Below are 21,423 nucleotides of genomic sequence, written 5' to 3' on the forward strand. Positions count from 1 at the left end.
TGGAGTTCTGGGTGACCCCGGCGGTTTGGGGGTGACCCTGGGCCAGCCCCGGGGTGCCCAGTTCTGGGTGACCCCGGGGGTTTGGGGGGTCTCTGCGTGGCTCCAGGGTGCCTGGCTGTGGGTGTCCGGCAGCGGCAGGGTGCCCCGTTTGGGGGGGTTCTGGGTGGGTGGGTGACCAGAGACACCCGGGTCGGGGTGTCTGACTGGTCCCAGCGCACCCAGTTTGGGGGTGGCTGCATGGTTCGGGATGGCCCCCAGTGCACCCAGTTCAGGTGGCCCTATGGTGTGGCCATGGGTGCGGGGAGAGGCAACAGCTGCCCCAGGCGGCGGGGGGGAGCCCATTTCCTGCCCCCCCCCCCGCCGTGTCACTGCTCCTGGGGACCCCGGGGTGCAGAATGGTCCCCAAGGCGGGGGAAGCGTTGGGTGAGCTTTATTGCTGATGCAGTGGCCGCAGTTGTACAAATCGCAAACGAGGCTTCACGCTGGGAAGGCGCAGGGTGGTGGGGGGGTGGGGCAGGGGACTAGAGGGACATCGTGTGGCCCCCAAAACCCATTTCGGAGGGAGGCAACATCCCTGCCCAGCCCCGTGCCCACGAGTGGAAGTGTGGGCAGGGCTGCTGCTGGCACTGGCAGCGCAGGCAGCTGCTGCCACATGTCACCCCCTTGCTCTTGTGTGTCCCCCCGCCCCCCCGGAGGAGAATTTTGTTTCCACATGGGGGGCAGGTGGTGCGGTCAGGTGTGGGGTCAGGAAGGTGGTGGGTCAAGAAAAGGGACCCAACCCCCCCAAACCTAAATTGCGCTGAAAAGCCAAAATTCAAAAATGCTCCTGGACGGGCCGGGCTGCAGCATAAAGCGCCCTGGCGGCTCCGGCGGTCCCCAAGCACGGCTGCGGGGGCGCACGCGGTGCCCCAGACCCCCTGCTCTAGCCCTGGCTCCACCTCCTGCCCCGTCTCCCCAATGGCCCCATCTCCCCTCTCTTTCCAGCTGCTCCCTTCTCCGATGCACCCCCCCAATTCCTCCCGACATTGAGCCTGCACCCTGTGAGCCGGCACCCTACCCGCCATGCCTGCACCCCATAACTCTCCCGGCCACCCGGAGACCCCATGGGGTGGCAAGCCGTGACGATGGCCTGGCTGTCCCCTGCCCCTCCGAAAAGTGAGGCTGGGAAGGTGCCTCCACTTGCCGCAGGCTGGACCACCTTGGTGGCCCTGCTGGCAAGCTGGGATGGAGGGTGCCAATCTCCATCGGTGCACTCCGAGGGGAGTTTCCCATAAGGACCAGCTCTGCAGCCCCCTCTTCTATCCTTGGCGTCTCCAGGCGGCCGGACAGAGCAGGGCACGGTGCTGGCAAAAGAAAGAGCTTGAAGGCTTCACAACCGTAAAAATAATAAATACAACGTCTTCCTCCCGCACTGCATCAAACGACCGTGCTGGCCCTCCTCGGGCCCGGCCCTTCCTCCGTCCATCCCAGAGAGATCGCTGCTCCTCGGTGTCGGTCACTGCAGGGTCCCAAAGGGCTTGTCATGGAAACAGTCACGAGAAAGGCGAGTGTCCTGGGGTCTGCCACGTTGGGCTGCGGGAGGAAAGCCGTCCCGCTCCCTACTGCAGCAGCTTCGGTACCTCCACCTGCCGGAGAAGACACCCTGTTACTGGGGGGAGCAGGGAGCAATGAAAGGGGATGCTGGAATGGCCTGGGGGCCTTGTGCAGACCCGCCGCGGTGGAGCTGGGCCCCTCTCTCCGTTGCTGCTGGGGCTGCTCAGCGCTCCAGGGACATCTCTTCCTCTTGGCCAGGCTGGTTGTCCCCACTCTGAAGCTTGTGGGCAGCCCGGCCAGGGACACAAACCACCTGGGGTGAGCGAGATGTTTCAAGGCATCATGCTGGACCAATGTCAGAGACACAGCCTCTCCGGCCACCCTGGGCTACATCCCACCCCCAACTGCCTGTGTGCTCTTGCCTGCTGGGACACCGGTCCACGTGGGTGCATGTGAGCCTCCCTCGCTGCGGCTAAGCACCGCTCCTTTTCTGCATGAGGAAGTCCTGGATTTCCATCCCCTGGGGTTATAGGTTACCGCTGGCTTCTTCCTTGTGCCCCAAACCCTGGAGCCAAACCTGACTGCTGGAATGAGGTGGATCTACCCACCCCAGGCGCTCTGCCAAAGGATGGATCTGCCCCTTTCATGCTTTCTGCCCAGGGATGAATCTTCTGTTGGATGCTCTGCCAACGTACGGATCTGCTGGCCCCACCTGCTCTGGAAGGGATGGTGCAAAAGGATGGATCTGCCCAGCCCATGTGCTCAGGAAAGGATGGATCTGCCCCTGCCATGTGTTCTGTGCAGGGGTTGGGACCATGGACACCCCGCTCTGTACCCTGCACAGTAGAAGGACAGCCCTCACCTCTCCACTACCCAGGTGACAAGAGATGTGACCTCAGATCTCAGCCCACAGACTAACCCCGTGGGTGGACCCCACCACAGCCCTGCACTTGCCTTCTTGAGCTGTTTGAGGTTGCTGGAGCGGATAGCCGCCAGGAGCTGGTCCCGCGAGTTCTTCTCCTGGACCGGCAGCACTCGGTCTCCCAACTTCCTCTGCGTGGCCGGGGACAGTGAGTTCCTCAGGTTCTCGTTGATCAGCGGTGGGGCGAGCGGAGGAGGAGGTGGGGGCGGTGCGGCGGGCACCCCCCCTTTCTTGGGAGAGCTTTTGGGGGAAGCCTTGGGGGATGGCTGTGGGGATGGCTTGGGGGACCCCTTCGGCAGGGCTCCAGGCTTGGGCACCTCCAGGAGGTCTTTCTTCTCCCCACGCTCCTGTGCCAGTTTCTGCTCCTGGAGGCGTTTCTGCCTCTGTTTGTCCATATTTCGGCTCAGCAGGTTGGTGACAGTCATACGTGGTCCGGCCAGCTCAAAGTGGTAGCCCAGCTTCAGGAGTGTGGTGTTTTCCTTCAGGAGTTTCGCGATCTCCATCTCCGTCTTCCCCCCACAGATGTGCCGCTGGTTGTGGAAACGCAGCTCCGTCAGTGTGTTGTTCTGCAGAAGCGCCCGGAAAATGGCCAGGATGCCCTTGCCTGTGATGTGGTTGGAGTCCAGGTTGATGCTTGTCAGCACCTTGTTGGACTTCAGCATGATGGCGATGGCGAAGGCCACGTGGTCATCGGCACGGGTATTGGCCAAGGCGAACAGCTTGACCACGGTGTTGAACTCCAGGGCCTCGGTGAAGCGCACCAGGGTTTCGTTGTTGATGCAGTCCGAATTGTTCACATTCACTTCGGTGACCTCGGCATCGTTGTTCTTCACCTTCTCAATGAGCTCATCGAAAATGCTGGAGGCTTCGTCATCCTTGGCCTGATCCGAGGAGCTGCCAGTGATGGGCTTGGAGGGGCTGCTCTCAGCTGCCACCTTGGCCTCCTGTTTCTCCTCCACTGCCTTTTCTGCCTCTGGCTGGGATTTCTCCTTCTCATCTGCCTTTGATTTTTTCAAAGCTGAACTCTTTTCCTCTTCTTTTTTGTCTTTTTCTTTCTTATCTTCTTTTGTGTCTTTTTCTGTCTGTTTCTTTGATCCTAAACTCTTCTCTTCCTCCTTTTTGTCCTTCCCTGTGTCCTTCTTCAATGCTGAACCCTTTTCTTCTTCCTTTTTCTCCTTCCCTGTCTCCTTCTTTGCTGCTGGGCCCTTCTCTTCTTCCTTTTTATCCTTCCCTGACTCCTTCTTTGCTGCTGGGCCCTTCTCTTCTTCCTTTTTATCCTTCCCTGTCTCCTTCTTTGCTGCTGGGCCCTTCTCTTCTTCCTTTTTATCCTTCCCTGCATCTTTCTTCAACACTGAGCCCTTCTCTTCCTCCTTTTTATCCTTGCCTGCATCCTTCTTTAATGCTGAGCCCTTCTCTTCCTCCTTTTTGCCCTTCCCCATGTCCTTCTTCAACACTGAACGCTTCTCTTCCTCCTTTTTGTCCTTCCCCATCAGTTTTTTCTCCATTGCCTTGACTTTATCGTTGATAGCCTTCTCCTCTTTGGTCTTGGTCTCAGCCTCAGCTTTAAGTTTTGGGTCTGTTTTCTGAACACCTTCTTCCTTTTTAGAGTCTTTCCCCACTTTTGTATCTCGTTTCCAGGCCAGGTCTTTGGAAGGAGCTTCCTTTCCCTTTTCTTCTTCATTCTTGGCTCCCTTCTTCTTCTCACTCAATCTGCTTTCCTAACAAGAGAAAAACACCAAGGTTTTACAGAGGCAGGTGCCTTTGACCTCCAGACTCACCACCCCAATCTCCTCATCACCAACTCTGCACCTCTGTCACACAGGAGCAACCACAGGGCCCCGCGGGGCAGCACCGCAGCTGGGGAAGATGCACAGGAGGATGCAGGACAGTCTGGTCTCAGGAAGGTCTTAGACTATGCCTATGAGGGATGAGCTGCCCGAAACCAGGCATTTATGATAGAAACCTGGTGAGAGCACCATGCAGGGTCCCTGGAAGGCAACAGGGAGGTGCCATGGGGGAAGGACAAGGACAGCTAGCATCGGGTCTGTGCCATGGCAGGGGACAGACTCGTGGCCAGGACTCTTCAGGGAGGTAAGCGACCTGCTCCAAATCGTGATGGTTTAGCCCTGAATACAGGCCAGAGACTCCTCCATTTCACCCGAGCGATTTACCACTGCATGTTTGCAGACTGCACCCTGTGGCTGGGCTTTGGAAGAGGAAAGTTTAACCCAGGTGAGGTCCCCGGTCCAGGGTAGGGTTCAGCGTCCACATGCCCCAAATGTAGGCAGAGCCTGCAGGACCCGGGCATGATGAGGTCGTGCTGCAGCTCTCCAAGGCATCTCTGCTCTCCTTCTGCTTCCAGTCCCTTCCCAAAGGCCTCCAGAGGTCTGTGGGATGCCCTCCTTCATCCCCAATGAACAGAAGATAACCAGTTGTAGGATGCACATCCCTTAGCAGACTGGGCTGTCTGACCCTTTCCTATCATACTTCCTGAGAGTTATCCTCTTTTTAATCACCTTTTGCTATCCTCTTTATAATCACCTTTTGTTATCCTCTTTTTAATCACCTTTTTAACCAGGGACGGATCTAGTGCCTGTGCCTCTGTGAACCCCAGGTGCTTTCCCAGCTTTCCTAAATGGTTTCCAGCTGGATGCTCTGCAGCTTTGCCCAGACCAGAGCCCAACACCCTTCCCATGCTGGCCTGGACTCATGTGCAAGCAGGGGAGCAGCCACAGCCGGTGACACAGGTGACACTGCTGATCCAGCAGTCACACCCAATGCTGGGGTCTCTGAAACGGGCCTCCTTTAACATGAGTTTGCATTTTTGAGCTCCCTGCAGAAAACCAAGGAAATGGGGACACACCGTTCATTGCTTTGTAACGCACAGTGTTTTCCCAGCACATCTTCTTCCAGTGTCCAAAGGCATCACAGGAGGGAAGAGCTTAACGGGGGTGGTCTTGTGAAAGGATGCAGATTTTGCTGCATGCATTGGGCAAAGCAGTGACACTGCAGCTGGCACCCCTTTCCCTGCCTGTGGGATCTCCCTTCTCTGTGCCAAGGAGTTATGTAGCAGTGCCCTGGACCACCTGAGTTTCTTCTTTTATCCCCAATTCAGCCAAGATGCCTACTCATTCCTTTGTGGGCTGGCAAGCATCAGTGCTTTCATTTTGTCCATCTCCTTGTATATTCACTCTTTGAAAGCAATTTTTGCCTTTGCTTTTATGATTATCACAATGCCACTGTTGTGTTTGTGGGACTTTGATGGGCAGGAGGAGCTTAGTCTGGCTTTTGGCTCTCCAATGCTGACCTTCAGGCAGTGACTACATCCTCCCTGCATGCAGAGGGATGCAACCCCAAGGGTTGATGGCTATTTTCTTACAAGCTATCTCTGGCAGCAAAGGATTTTCCTCTTTCCCTTCATGCCTTAGGGCCATCTGATCATTTGCGTCTTGTCAGTTGAACTCCCTTTTCACATAATTTTTGGTACTTTTGTCACGCACCAGAACCTCATGCTTGGCACAGCCTGTCCTGTGCTTTGCTGTTGACCACAACCAGCACTGGCAGCTCCAGGACACAACAAATGCCTCGTTGCAGCCTTCATCCACGGCCGATGGGGCTGGGAATAGTCTCCCATCAGCATTGTTATTACATATTCTGCTTCGGCAACCAAAGCCTTTGATGGCAGCTCAGTGCACACAGCCTTCCAGGCTGTTTGGTTTTCTTATGGCACCATATTTGCTTCCTTATGTGTCTGGAGAGATGCAGGCACAGGACCAAGGCTTTCTTATAGCAACGCAGTAAGAGCAGGGCACTGGGGCAGGATTCATCTCCCCGAACATCGGATATGAGACACCTCCACTCCCAATGGAGAGGAGCCAATGCTATGAACAGATAACTGAAGGCAGATGAACCCCTGACACTGGGACCAAGTTTGCTGTACAGAGGAGGATCCTACTGTAAAGTCTACATTGGGGTTTGGCAGTTTAAACCTTCTTCTCCCTGCTCTGCAGCTGGGGAGTGTGCAGCTCCTGCCCATCGTGGCTGGCCAGGCTTTGGCAGCACAGCTCAGCTCCACGTGCCAGCCGGCACTGTGGGGTTTCTGTCTGGAGATGAGCAGAGGGTGACATGCTGAGACACTGCTAGCTGGGAGCCCAGCTGCAGAGCCATGGTTAGGTCAGGCTCCGATCTACAGCTGCAGGATTAATCTGAGCGTCCTCAGCTTGACCACAGTGATGCTGCTGACCTGACAGCAATGCTGGCTCCAGGAGGAGGAGGAAGCACCAAGGCGAGAGGGTGGCAGAGTGAATGTCATCTTTGCCAGGGGGACTTTAGAACTTCAGGGAAAGGAGGAAGAAAGATGCCTCTAGGAGATGCAGCTGTGATGCCTTTACGAGCTCCCCGGACCCTCTCAGGACTAGGACAGCACTGTGGCTTCATCCAGTGCCTTGAACCCCTAATCAGAGTCCAGACACCCTGGTCTCTGCAGCCAGGGCTGGCCTCCTCCTCCTCCAGATGATGCCCTGGCTGCAGTGTCTTCCCCAGCCCAGAGCCTCGTGGTGCCCGTGCTGGGGCAGAGTGCGGCTCTGCCTTCCCAGCGCGCAGTACTGCTGGCCCTCAGGGACTGCTTTTTTGTGGGAATAACTGGCCTGCCTGTGAGCGGAGCAGCCACGGGGACTGTTTGTACCTGGCGTATAAACAGATGCCATCTGGGACGAGAACTGTTTGTTTAGTTAAGAGATTTCTTGGCTCCCCCATGCAGACCTAAACAGGCAGCAGAAAGGCATATGCCAGACCCCCACAGAGCCTGTCTGTCCGTCCACACAACCCCTCACTGCTGGAAACCCCAAGGATCAGGGATGAGGCTCCCAGAGGTATCCTGATGCCAGCATCCCCTGTCCTGGGGGCTGCAGGGAGCAGATGATGCCACCTTTTCTGGCACTGAGCCGGTGGCCCTTCTCACCAAGACATGCCCTGTTCCCAGGGCTGGGATGGTGCAAGGATGCTCAGTGAGATCCTGAAGCACCTCAGTGAAGGAAGAGCCATGTCTGCCCTGGCAGGAGGCTGGGCAGGAGGTGTGTGTGGGGTGAAGACTCTCCTGCTTCACTCTGTTCCCCCACACCCATGCACAATGGTGCCTTTCAAAGGTGTTTGGGGATGTCCAAGGTTGGAGGTTTCTTGCAGGTTTCTGCGAGAAAAGGCAGTTGCTCTCCCCCAGGGGTCTACAGCCGTTTTGTGTCCACAGGCTGAGCACTCCTCAAGTCAGAGCCAGCAGCCTCATCTCCATACCAACTGCCCCAAAAAGCCTTCTCCTTCCCAGCCTGAGCTCACACAGCTTGACAGTGGGGAGCCCTGAATCTCCCCTAAGCTCCCTGAGCCTAAGCAGAGCAAGGCTTTGGCCAGGAATGAGCAGATCTTGGAGAAAGGGAGGAAAACCCTGGAGAGAAGGATCTGCAACATCTCCCATGCTCAGAGAAGGCAATGGATTTCTCCAAACAAGATGAAACGAGAGCAAAATAAGATGCACAGCAAAGCTGCTATGGCAAGTGCTGGGAATGTCTTGTTACCACATCATTAGTGCCGTTCTCATTAAAGCTTCCACCCAGGGCTGTTTTGCCACGTGTCCAGGTGCTGTGGCGTGGGGCAGGTTTGTGGAAGGAAGGCACTGGAGCCAGACAGTAGGACGTGGAAAAGGAGCCAGGGGAAAAGGAGCCAGCTGTGCCCCTGTGCAGGGGAAAAAGGGAAGGCAACGGATGCGCAGTGACTGGCTGTGGGTGTCTCTGCCACCACAGGTAGTGTTTACGGGATCATGCGCGTCCAGCAAATTTGGGATGTGCTGGAAGGATCCCGTCAAAGATCTGCAAGTTATTGCAGAAAGTGCTGGCTGGTAGCAAGACGTAAGAAGTGTTCAAGCTGTTTAATTTAATGCAGAGCTGCCTTGATCATGGCATTCCTGTCCGCACTGGGGAAGGCCCTCTGCAAGTGCCCAGCTCCATCATCATCATCAGAACAGGAGGAGTCAGGAGCAAAAACTTCCAGGCAAGAAATGAGATCTGTTTCAAGCCAAGAGTCACTCTTACCCATCTGCCACTGCCTGCACGAGACTCTCCATCCCTTGGTAGAGATTGGCGACATCTCTAAAGCCAGGTCAGAAGCTGCTCTTGGCCCTGCCCAAGGCCAAGTTTGTGCCCAGGAGGGAGCATGCCTTCATCCCCTCCTGCCTTTGCACCCATCCCCGGACTCTGTGTGTCCCATCACTCCAGCTCCACTGCAGGTGCCAGCCCCGGGTGGTGACACCAGCCCAAGCTCTGCTCACTGGTGACAGTGCAGAAGTCCTCACCTTCGGGCTGGAAATGAAGCACATTGGTCCAGCTCTTGGAGCTCGGCAGAGGAACTGCGTGGCAGGATGATGCAGAAGAGGAGAGGGAAATGCATCCTTTCCCCTGGTCTTGAAACTCTGGCTGTACCCGCAGCCACCAGCACACCTTCTCCTGCAGCCCAGGCCACCAGCCAGGCTGCCTCCATCTGCAGCAGCCAGCACCAGCCCTGTACCCTCTCCATTGCCATCTTGAGTCCTGCCTGCTCGCTCCTCCGCTGCGCTGACATATTTACCTTGGATACCTAGAAACCAGGGCCGCTGCACCCCCTCCTGTGCCATTCCCTCTGCTGTGAGCACGATTATTAGGGGAATATTTTTACACAGCGTGTCAGACCTTTAAAAATAAGCCTAATGAAAACAGCCTGGTACTTGGCTGATTAATCACCAGTGTTTTGATGAACTGAAATGCCTTCCCGTTTCCTCTAAATAGACTAAAATGAGCATTGCCATTGCTTGTTAGCATTTGTAACCCTCAAACCCACTCAGATGTTTCCTTAAAAGGCAAAGGAGACTGGGAACTTCTTGCCTGGAATCCGAGTGTTCGCAGCACCGCTCCCGACGCTGAGCAAGGGATGGGGCTGGGGATGGAGCAGCCGGCCGAGTCAGGGATGGGTGGGAGCGGAGCGGAGAAGAGGGGCTGCTGAGATCTAGTGCAGGTGGTGGGGATGTGAGGGTGGAGCAAGGTTCTCGCCCCCTGCCCTGAAAGCCCTACAGCTCATTTTGGGGTAGAAAATAGCTGCTTGGGTGGTAGGTACCGATCTGGCTGTTTGCTCAGCACAGTCACCCCAGCTGGTCACCCTGCTGTGCCCATAAGCAGGCTTCTGAGTGAAAAGCAAACATGCTGCAGAGGAGAGGAAAGGATGGGTTACCCAGGGTCTCTCAAAACCTGTACCCAAGCTGGAGGGAAGGGGCACTTTGTGGCCTGGCTGCTGCTGTTAGGTCAGTCCCTGGCAGAAGAGACATATAGAAATGCATTTGTAGAAGAAATGTTTTGTCTTTGGAAGGGGCCAGCTTTCATCAGCCTGCAGTTATTTTCAGAGGTATGTCCTGGGAAGAGTCTCTCATGGCCCAGATTACCAGGCTGAACATATTGCCCCACCACGCTGGCTGTGTGCTCGGCTCAGCTAAGGAACAAGATGTAAGGATGGAAGCCTTGGGGTGCACGTGCTGCCGAGCAGCTCTGTGTTGGCTCTGGGGAGCTGTGCCCCACCTGTGTTCAAGGAGGGCTTGGCTGAAAGGGAGAAGCCAGAAGAGTCCAGGATGCCTCCTCAGTGAGGGTCACTGCTGGAGGCACGTGGCAGACTGCACCCCAGGAGGAAACAGGACTGTCAGCAAAAGATCTCAGTGCCAACCTGGCACCTGCAGTTCATGTTAAAATGGATCCGGAAATAGTGAACTCGGCTTGCAGGCTTGACACTGACTCGGTCTCTAATGTCACCATCGCCTGCAGCTCTGGTGGCCTCTGGAAGCCAACTGTGAGATATCATCCCCCAGCTGTGAGACACCACCCCCAGCTGATGTGAGAGCATCATGAGCACAAGAGGGGAAGCTTGACCCAGGATCAGGCCCATCCCAACCATCAGCACTGCTGGAAAATCTGGGGTTAGCTCCAACGTGGCTGATGGCTCCAGCTGCTGCTTGCTGTGGGTGGCAGTGGGGACACAGGCTTCACACACACCCAAGCAGAGGGGCACGGTCCTTGCCTGCGCACAGCTAAGGGGACGTCTGTTCTTGAGGAATATAAGGGGAAAACATGGAACAAAGCGAGAGGCAAGTGTTGGCACCTTCAGAAACTGCCCGCATGTGGAAATGACACGTATTTAGCAAAGTCAGTTGAGCTGCATGTCCACTTGTAGGCACAAATCTTGTGCCTACGCTCTTGTGAGCACCAAGGAGTTATCAACGCTTGCAACCAAGCTGCCCTACACCGGTGCACGGCCCTCCTAAACCAAGACACAGACGTCTGTGGAAGGACAACTGGATCAGCTGAACTTAATTAATCCAGGAATTATTTCAGCCACATGGGGTCATTTCTGCATGTGCACTGCAGCCCACTGGAACCCATGAGTCTTCCTGCGACTCACTACCTCCCTTCTCTCCAGCAACTCCACCAGCAGAGCCGTTTTGGCATGCTGGCTGCCTGGCACATGGCTTTTGCTACCAACAGAGTCTCCATCTGGAGCCGTGTTCCTTGCAACACAACCAGAATCCCTCTCTGGCATAATATAGCCCTCCTGCAGCTAACAGGACATTTTCCAGTTCATCTCTTGGCAGGGCGTGGCTTAGGCAACAGGTACCCACTAGCAAAGCTCCATCGGTTCCATGCAAATCCTGAGTGATGGAGGGGCTTTTGGAGGTGGGAGAGCAGGGAAATGGGGAAGACCTAGGGATGAGGGGAGACTTCTGAGAGACAGAGGGACAGCTCACCAAAAGCTGTTGGTCAGCTGGGGTCTCCCAGACCAGACTGGCAAGGGAAGGAAGCTGGGTTTGGTTATTTGAAGAAGGACGTTTAGGCCTAATTATGGATCCATAATTAACAAGCCAATCTGGTATCACTGCCTGAGGGGTTTCACTCTGTCCTACACATGCTACTGAGTCCTACAAAGGTCTCCAGAGCCGCCACGAGACTCTAAGATTGAACCCACAGCTCTAACATTGGGCATCTGCATCATCCTTTGGAGTCACCTACCTAGTTGTGTGGGCTCTGAAGGAGCCCTGGTATCCCCTCTGTCCTGCCCAGCTATCCCAAATCCCAGCCAGAGACTGTGAGTGAGGCACCAGCACCTCACCACCCCTCAGCATGACTGTAGGTGAAGGCGGCTGAGGAGGCTGGGCACAAGCCATGTGAGAGCTCCCAGGGGACAGGGATGTCCTCCAAGGCTGTCCCACTGCATGGAGAAATCCGTTGAGGTAGCCAGTGGGCAAAGGCAGGTTGTTTTGCACTTGATGTTCCTTGGTATTTGGGTACCCACTGCCATTACGCTCTAGGCATGTGAGAAGGTTGCTGGAGCCAAGCTAAACCACAACAAGCTGGCCAAGCTGCTCCTTTCCTCCATTCCTTGGCCAGTTTTGAGTAACTCAGGGACAACTCTGAGCCAAGGACATTCCTGGAAAAAATGCTGTGTCCTTGGCCGAGTCCTGAGAGCTACTAAACCTGGATTGCCAGAGACCACTGGAGGAAGTGGGATCATGAGGCTTCTGCTGACCCTGCTTGCCCAGGACAGCCGAATTCAGGTCTATGTGACAGCCACCCACTCACAAGGGGATCTGGCATTGCTCTACCTGCAGCAGTGCCAGGGCAACCCTCCTGGTCCTTAGCTAAGAGCAAACATCGTGGGCCAGGGTCATGAGATACCCTGCTCGCAGCCCCTGTACACCCCGCAGAGCTCTGGCACCAACAGGTTCCCTAGTAGGACCATTCCCAGGCGGCAAAAGAGTTTCTCTCTTGGCACATTTGGGTTCTTTTGGCATTAAGCAAGGGTGAAAGGACCTTGGCTTCCAGCACTAGGATACATGCAGACCTAGCATGACCCCCTGGCCATGCTCTATGTGCTAAAACCCAGAGCGATGTAAACAACTTCTTGCCCTGTCCTGCCTCAGCTATTACTCTGTTATTTTAACGAGGAACTCAGTTATTCCCCTTCTCTTCTGCTCAGACCTTTCTGACCCCAAATATCACTGTGTCTTTGCACTTCCCAGGCCAATGTTTTTAAAAACAACCTCCTGAGATGCAGTGCTGTTCTCCAGAGACTGGACAACTTCTGGCCTTGCTTTGCCTTCATTGCTGAATTAAGTCCGATAACAAACATTTCAACTGGGTTTCCTTTAATAGAATAGCTCTAGCCCTTCCACAGCAACACGCAGCCATTTCCCAGAAAGCCCTTAAAACTGCTGGATACTCTGCAAATGGAAACTTTTGCTTCTCTAACAAAATCTGGTTTTAGAAGTTGGGGTTTTTCTTTTCTATCCATTGTATTCCCTGCCCCTTCTCCTGGGATTGCCATTGCTGAACTGGATATTCCCAAGGTAAGACCTTTTCTCTGATTGCCTCCTCTTCGGCAGAGGTTGCAAAGGGCAGTAAACATCAGCGATTCACACCACGGCCACCTCAAGGTTGGATTTCCGCCCGGCACATTTTCTGTGGGCAGCCCATGAAGAGCATTCCTCAGATTTTCAGGAACAGAAGAACTGCAATTCAGCCCTAGTGAGTCTTAAATCCTATCTCCTGTCCTCTTGTGTCATGGGGGCTGGATGCTTGAGAAGCAGGACTCTGGCTTCCAGCCTTCTGGGACTACATGGAAAGCATCTCCAGGCCCCTTGCTGCTGCACGTCTCCCATGGGTCACATTGGCCAGCCCATGGGAGCATCACAGACACCCCATGGCATCACTGGTGGCCACAGGCAGCCACTGTAGGAAGGTCTTTGAAGCAGGTGAGATAAGCCCCAGCCCTAGGTGCCTACCTGCCAAAATCAGAGTGCTGGTTTGCTAGTCAAAACTCTTAAATAGCTTATGAGAAACAGGAGCACTGGCTCCTTGGGTTCCTACACCGCGTGGGTGCCATAGCCCAGAACACAGCACTTAATGAGATAAAAGCAGGGTTTGCCAGGAGCCACGATCTCTAGTTCTTAGAAACTGAAGGTCTTCCCTGAAAGGAAGCAAACTGCAGCTCTCTTTCTGCTGTGGGCAGCTCTCATGGCTGTGTGGGTGCTGGTTCCCATGCTGGGCACGTCCACATTCTGCCATGGTCCCCCTGCCAGGAGACAGAACTTCTCAGAGCCCTCAGCAGCATCCAGCAGGTCTCGGTGTAAATCCTGGCTGAAATATTGTGTCTCAGCCCTGGGCTACCCAACCCAACGTCAACGGGCTGCATGCACCAGAACACCTCTGTGACCTCAGGCTGTCACCTCTCCTGTTGCATTTCTGCAGCTCTTGTTCCTGTCTGTTTTCAACCTTGTTTGCACCATGATCTGGGCAGAGGAAAGGACTGAGAAGGACTCATGTCATTTCACGGTGTGGCTGGTCCACCGCGGTTGCCTCTATCCACACCATGACTTCAAAACACCTCCTTCCCTGCGAAGCGAGATCCTCTTGCTCCATCAGGCTGCGATTCCCACCATGGCAAAGGGTGGGCTTGAGTGACATGACTGGTTAATCCCAGCGTCCTGCTGGGAGCTGAGTCATCGAGACCATTTTAGCATGCAAATGATGTCATAACACTGCGAAAGAAAGGGATACGTAAAGGATCCCAGCTCTTTTCCTCCTCTGTATGTCTATTTATCAGCTCAACATAAACAGATAATAAACCTCCTGGGCAGCTCGGGCCATATAAGCTAAACACTCCAAGCATTTCCATGGATTTATCTGCATCCCAGTTGTGGTTTATGTAAATATAGAACTCAGCTTTTTAGTCTTTTTTTTTTTTTTTTTTTTTTCCAGACTGACTAGAAATTCAGCGTTTTTTCCTGCTTGTGCCCTTAGATGGGCTACGTATCTCCCAGACAGAGAGCGTGCCTTTGGCGTGACCTACGAGTTGCTGGGAACGCTTTGTGCTGCCACTTGCCCTGCTCACAGCAAAACAAGATTTCTGCCACCATTTTCCAATGGCGTTACAAAAACATTGATCTGGCCGTGACGTTCCTTCTCACATGGTTTGTTCAGAAATACAGTTCAAACCTGGGTGTGTTGCCACCTCACTTGCTTCATCTGTTCTCAACACTGCAGATCCTTCAGTTACCTGTCATGGGATCGCTCCTGCTTCCCTTTTTGCCTTGGAGGTCTGTTTTGTTGTCTGTTGCTAGCTGACAGCTTTCGCTTCCGATGCTCATTCTTCTCGTTACAGGGTTGGTACATTTTCAGAAATGAAGAATGAAACATCTGAGTGCACACAGTGGCTGTTTTCATTTCTGAACAACGAAAGGTGACAAATAAAAGGTCTCTCCTGGATAAGCTCTTCTGCAGCAGGCTGGAGAGGCCACAAAGCAGAGGCCATCTGTGGCCTCCTTTAAGGATCAAATAGGATTGACTCAGTACCTTTGGTTTCTTTCAAAATGTATGACTATTTTGGATATCCCTGGCTATCGTCTACAGGAGTAACGTAAAGAGCAGGGAGCTGCCAGCTCCACACCCACTCTGTCTGTTGGTGGAAGGACCCACACCTTTGTCCCCTGCCCCCCCTGGCATGAGCCGGGAGCTGCTGGAGAAGCACCAGGAGGAAGGATGCCCCAGTGCCACCCACCCCTTACACCTCTTTTGGAGGCCAGGAGCTGGGCAGAATAACATGTTCTGATGAGGGAAAAGCAGGCACCCAGGCTGCTAGAGACCTGCCCAGGGCATGGTTAAAAGAAAGGCAAGAGCTAGGAATTGGTGAAGGCTCTTGGAAGAGAGAAGGAACAGTCTTGGCATATAGACAGAACTGGCTGATAAACAGAACAGCAGAGTTTAAACACATATGTGTTAGTCACAGACTGGTAAAATGCTTAAAGAATGATACAACCACTTCTTTTCCCTTGTTTGCAATTTCCCTTGAGTCTGTCCCAGCTATTTAAAAGTGGAGCTTGTTTTTCCTCCAGATATTTTCACGAAAAGATTACAAACTTTGAGCATTAATAAGAAATTTAAATACTAACTTGTTCTTCTCTCATGTCAAAGAAGGGCTCTTTGGTAGGGATCTTCACTCATGTCAAAGAAGGGCTCGTTGGTAGGGATCTTCACTTTTCATGGTATCTCCCTCCACATATAGCCACCACTAACTAGATTAAAGACCATGCAGCAGCAAGCACCAAGCCTACATGCACACACCCCAGTAAGTTAGAAAGGAAGGCAGGACTTTTTGTAAGACTTTCCCAAGGAGCTTTGTAATCCTTATCCATGACAATAGGACCTGCTGCCCTCTGGCACCAGCATCCTTCAAATATGCTGCATTTGGATTAATTAAACTCCTTCCAAGGTCACTGCTTTTTCCCTCAGCATCAAAACCCAGCCATGAGGAATGCAGTCCCACCACTCACTGTCAGCTGTATGCAGCCTATAGCTAAGAGTGCTTGGGGACACAAGGATGTCCCCAAGAGCACCAGCCCAGGCAAAGCAGCCTGCAGGGATAAGGATGCATGGACCTGGAACAGGGAGGGTGTCTTGCCTGAGCAGGACTGCAGGTGGGAGTGGGACATCCGAGAGGACAGGGAAAGGTGTTGGAAGACACTTGCTTGAGCCACCACAACTTCTCCCGTGGGAAGGGTGCTCAACCTTCAGGAGCCAAAAATACAGGGACCATCTGCACTGTGCACAGCTGGCCCTGGCTGGCATCCAATGTCTCTTATTCAGAACCTTCTCCTCCAAGAAGCTGGTCCCTAAACTTACATGGAAAGAGACATCCACCATGTGTGCAAGCATCTTGCTAAAAGAAGTGGTTTTGTGGCGCTGCAATGAATCCCCTCCATCAGTAGGATAATGCCCCTGCATGCAATTTCCCTGCATTTTCCCAGCCATCCATGCTTGAAGCAGCATGAAATCAGTGCAGCCCCGTTGGGAGGCACGACTGGGGACTCTGATGAGACTAGGACATCCAGGTGTCCTCTCCTTACAGGTGAAGTTGAGGGAATGATGCTCCATCCATTCCCAGGGAAGACAGTGGTGCTGGAGAAGGAGAGCACAAGGAGGGGCTGCCTCTTCCACCAGGTGCTCAGTGTTTTTGAACCACCTGGGCCCTGCAGTGAGGCCAGGTGGGAATCCAAGGAGAGCCAAGAACAGCAGCAGGTGGATTTTGTGGCATGTTTTGAAAAGTAAAACCTCCTGCTGTGGATAGGGCAACTGCTAAGGAGTGCTCATCCACCAAACCACCTGGTCCCATGGTATGCACGGTTCACATGGCACAGTGGTCCTTCCCACGGGCTAGCACTTCTCAGCCAGGTCCCTCCTGGCAAAGGTACCCCTGAGGGGTTTTAGGAGTGACTGAATGCCAATGGGAAAGATGTGAGTATCTCCAGGGTGTATATATGTATATATGCATAGGTACTGCTTTTTAGAGAAGGTGTCACCAACAGCAGAGGAAGAACCGGACAAAACCAGAGTTGCTTTCACAAAACCCATCTCCTCATACAGCTCAGCTGTCAGAGAAACCCATCCTGCTGAGACACCAACAAGGAGCCCCTATCCCCTGGCCCAAACAGTTTTTCCTCTTCTAAAGAGAAATCCCAGGCATGATACAAAGATTTCAAGTGACACCAAGTCAGCCATGCCACCAGCTAAATCACCCTTTGGTTAATGCCACTGCTTCAACTTTACAGCATGTTTCTAACCTGAATTTCTCTCTCATTATGTCTTTGCCTGCTACAGTAAAGAGCCACAAGCTATTTATCTACTTGTGAATATTAGTTTAACTTTGGCTCCCGTGATACCTGGAGCTACAAGAAAGCCTTGTTGAGCGCATCCGAAGAGAGTCACTGTCCCAAGCCCCACTGTTGAACTGGGGTATACTTTCACTCGCGGGCAATACAAAATGAAGATCAATTAATTAATGCATCACCAAGATGTGAATTCGACTCACCAGTGCAGAGAAGTTAGGGCAAAGCTCATGTCTATTTTGGGCTGTTTATAAACTGCTTCCTAGTTACCCAAGTTTGCCCTTTTCATCGCTAAGAAGACATGTTATTACGTAGTTACAATATTTCTAAATATACTCACTCCTCCCAATATTTAGAAGGGAATGGGGGTGCCTGGAGCCAGTCCAAGAACAGGGCAATGACTGCAAGAACTGTGAGATGGGCAGAACTGAACCTTTCCCTCTAGAATACCTTATTTTGCACTTTGGAGAAATTCCTGCACATCCCAGCTAACAGACAACATCCCAGAAGCTACTGCACAAAGAGGGGGCAAAGGAGGTAGGGAAGAACAGGAGGGAGGAGGAAAAATAGGTGGGGAGACAGAAGTGCAGCAGCTTGGGTCAGCATGCTGCCGGCCCCGTGCAGGTGCTGCCCCGGTCCCGGTCCTGGCAGTCTGCGGGGAGCTGGAGCAGCCATTGCACCATAGGGGCTGCGACCCAAACACCTCCCAGCTTTACATAATGAGTTTTAGCAATAACGATACAGCCCGAGGTGCCACTGCAGAACTGGACTAGGCACTCCTTAATATCTTCTACCCTCACTGCCTTTGTGCAAGGCAGCTACAGACCTATAACCTCTCTGTGGTTCAAGGACAAGAATCTAACCTCCTGTCCCGCCCTACTGAAGAGACATCTCAGACACAGGATAATATCTTCCAGATGTTCAGAGGGCCAGTCCCACTGGAAGGACCTCCCATTCCTTTCCTGCCCTCGTGCCCGCGCTTCCCTCCCGTGCTCACATTTCTGCTTCTTGCTTGCAAAGGTTTTGCTCGATGCATTTAATCAGGGCTGCCAGGCACTGCGTGGTTTGTGATGCACAATGCTGGGAGCCATCAAAGGAGAGGGGCAGGGATGGACATTGAAGGGGTGATGCCTGCACTTGGCTGGGGGAATGCCATCTCACATGGGTGTGCAGCCACAACGCTTATGTTGGTGGGCACAAATACTTTGCTGCCTGCTGCAATGTGAAATCCACGGATATGAGAGAGGGATTTGCCATCAGAGGCCTCAGTGCTCTGAGCAGCCAGGTGAGAGCTCAGGAGCCACCTGGGATGCTCTGGATGGCTCCGTGTTCTCACTCCATCCTGCAGCAAAACACAGCCCTGTGGTTTCCTCAGACGGAGGGAACCATTGGCTTCCTGGGCTGGTTGCTGCGATTGCTTCTGTGGGTCCGATGATCCCATCCCATCCCATCCCATCGCCCCATGGTGGAGCAAAGGCCCTGCTCCACCACCGTCACGGGCTGACGTGCTAGCGCTCCGAGCTGGCATTTTCTAGGTGCTAATCCCAGGTCCTAACAATGCCAAGGAGGAAGGGGTGGAGGATATTTTTTTCTTGGCCTCCAGGGATTGAAATAGAAGAAGAAAGTCAGTTCTGCCATATCCAGTTACTGCAATGCAATCTAACTGGGCCAGTTTCACTGACAAATTTGACCGGCAGCCAACTTGCTTTGTCTTCCACGGCCTGAAGCTACTGAAGTTCAAAGGAGAGCACAAGGACCGCTTTTCTCAGGACCTCAGTTACTGCCCTCCCCGCCAGCCAGAGCTTTACACCCTCTCTTGGGGCACCTCTCCTCCCCATGCCATCCCTTCCACCATCCCGAGTCCTCTCGCACAGCACACAGACACACACACACTCAGGCGCCTTCCAAATAACATAGTGTTTAAACAGACAATTTCCCAGTTCTCTTTTTCCAAAAAAATACAAATTTCCTCCCTTCCTCCTGATTGTGGACACTTGCCTATCCAATTCCCAGTCAACTTTTCTTCCCATGGTTAAAAACAAAATAGCAGCACTAGTGATGCCAAATACAAGAGTCCCCCCCAACCTGAAAAAGCAGCTTTTTCAGTGTCAGTTCTCAGCACTGGCTGCAAGCTGGGATCACCTGCAAACCAGTGCAAACCCCTGTAGCATCACCGGGATAACTGGTCCCGCATAACAGCATTTGCTTTTCCAGGCAGGTTTGTCCTGCAGCACCTGCAGTTCCCCACCATGGGGAAATTTTCCACCAGCCCACCAGTGGGAAAATAAACCTAGCACTCTCGTGGTGAGGGGCACGGCGCTTTCTGTCCCCTAGCCCACGCCAAACACCACATATAGACGGTGAAGACTGCAAGTGCCTTGTCCTCAAAGCCAGAGGAAAGCTCTCGGGTGACGGGCTTGGGGGGAACAATTTAACCCCTTGTTCATGTCTCCAAAATAAATCTTTATTTCTCCCTTAGATGCAATTTTCGTTTTTCTACCTGTTTTGTCCCAGGTCCTGGTCAGGAGAGGACCCTCCTATAATAAACTCCGTAAACATCCAGAAAGGGCTATTTCCAAGTGCTCATGGGCTAGTTAGAGCTCAATTACTCAGCTGGAAGATCCAGGGTACTGCTGGGTGACCTGGAATAGATAAGGAATCAGAGCCAGAGCAGTCTGTTAAGAGGGGTATCCACATAAGCCTCTGCTCTGCTTACGCTGCTGATATTCCTCAGCCCTATCCCATCACAGCAGATGCGAATCCAGCCTGGGACATGAAATCTGCCCGTGACCACACAGATAAATAGCTGAAGAGTCTCCTTCTTTCACTTTCTGGCTCAGCTTGCTGTAAAAAACTAGGGAAACCAAATGCTTCCCAGCCTCCCACGCACGAAGCACATACCGAATATTCTTAGTGCAGAGGTTAATAAATGTTACAGAGAAGTGGGATTGGCTCCCACTACGGCAAGGCACAAAAAGAGGAGAAGGACTGGCATGAAGCTTTCTAGCTCAAAGCAAGCTATTAAAGGATTTGCTGGGTGCAGTGAAAGAGATAAATGTACCCAAATCAAAATAAAAGAATGAATTTTAACTGAACAATAAACACAAAACAAATCACTTGGGGCAAAATCTGCTTCTTGAGGTGATTTCCACAAAGCAGCAAACTTTTTTTATTGCACAAGAACCAGAGACTGTTTAAGCTTTTGCATAAGAAGAACTGAAAGGACCAAGAAGAGTCTGGAGATCTCCAAAGGAAAAAAACAGAGGAAAAAGAAACGCAGGCCACAGGATCGCTGTCACTGCACCGGCCCCTCCAGCCGCCTTCTGGGAGTACTGTCTCTGCTCCCAGCCCGGCCAAAGGATGTTAGAGCAGAGGCAGAGAGAAAATCCCTGGCACCAGCACAGGTTTTGGCTTTGTGAGTAACACTGGGATTTCATGAAATACCCTGTTCCCTCCCGGAGTGCCTGTACCAGCTCCCTGCCTCACTCCTCTTGTCTCTACATGACAGCTATTCCTCCTTAGCAAGCACAGCACGCCTTTCTCAGGGTTCGTGTTTTCCATCTTGTCCCCTAAAACAGCCCAGCAGAGTTCACAGGTATGCCCCTGCGTTTCTCACAGAAACAGCTCAAGCGTGGGGAGATGTGACTTACGTCTATCGAGTGTTCCCTCTGAATAAGTTTCCTGGTCTCCTTTTCGCAGTGATTGAGCATTGTGTCGCAGTTTTGCGGACCAGATGGGGAATTTTCTGTTTGGTTTTTCTGACCTAGCTCCAGAGGGATGCTTCCATCTGGATCCACCACATCCAGCTCCTTTTCCAGCTCTTCCATCTCCTCCGGAGACAGAGTAGACAACAAACTGTCAATATCTGGATCTTCACTAACTTGTCGCCGATATTTGGCCACTTTGGACATCTTGGCTCGCTGGCGAGACACGGTTGCGGTTGTGTGTGGTACCCAAGGAAAGAGAAAAAAAAAAAAAAGAAGCCGAAGCTCCAAGACTGCTTCCCCCAGTGGCAGCAGGTGCTGAAGTGTTAAATCTCAGCAGCTCTCAATCGCTGCAGCCCAGGATATAGTAGTTATAAAGAGGGGACACCCCTCGGTCCAAGAGTTGGCCAATAACAGGATCCAGCCGCGATTCGGGTGCTGGGAAGCCAATGGAGCCCAGTGGGAGGCGGGGAATGGTGCTATCAGAGGAGCCTGAAACCCGAGGACATTCCAGGGAACCATGCAGAGCTGCATGACCAAATTTAGTC

The 21,423-nt window shown here is 53.0% G+C and overlaps 1 protein-coding gene across 1 annotated transcript; it reads right to left on the reverse strand.

Moving 5' to 3' along the window:
* Window positions 1-423: 423 nt before the first annotated feature.
* On the reverse strand, window positions 424-21,206 carry LMOD1 (leiomodin 1). The gene is made up of 3 exons (XM_049833066.1): window positions 20,822-21,206; window positions 2,488-4,173; window positions 424-1,625 (listed from the first exon to the last, which is right to left on the reverse strand). The coding sequence occupies exons 1-3, from the start codon at window positions 21,080-21,082 to the stop codon at window positions 1,599-1,601; spliced, it is 1,974 nt and encodes a 657-aa protein (XP_049689023.1). The 5' UTR covers window positions 21,083-21,206; the 3' UTR covers window positions 424-1,598.
* Window positions 21,207-21,423: the final 217 nt, after the last annotated feature.

This window comes from Accipiter gentilis, chromosome 29 (assembly GCF_929443795.1).
Source record: "Accipiter gentilis chromosome 29, bAccGen1.1, whole genome shotgun sequence".
Classification (NCBI taxonomy): Eukaryota; Metazoa; Chordata; class Aves; order Accipitriformes; family Accipitridae; genus Astur; species Astur gentilis.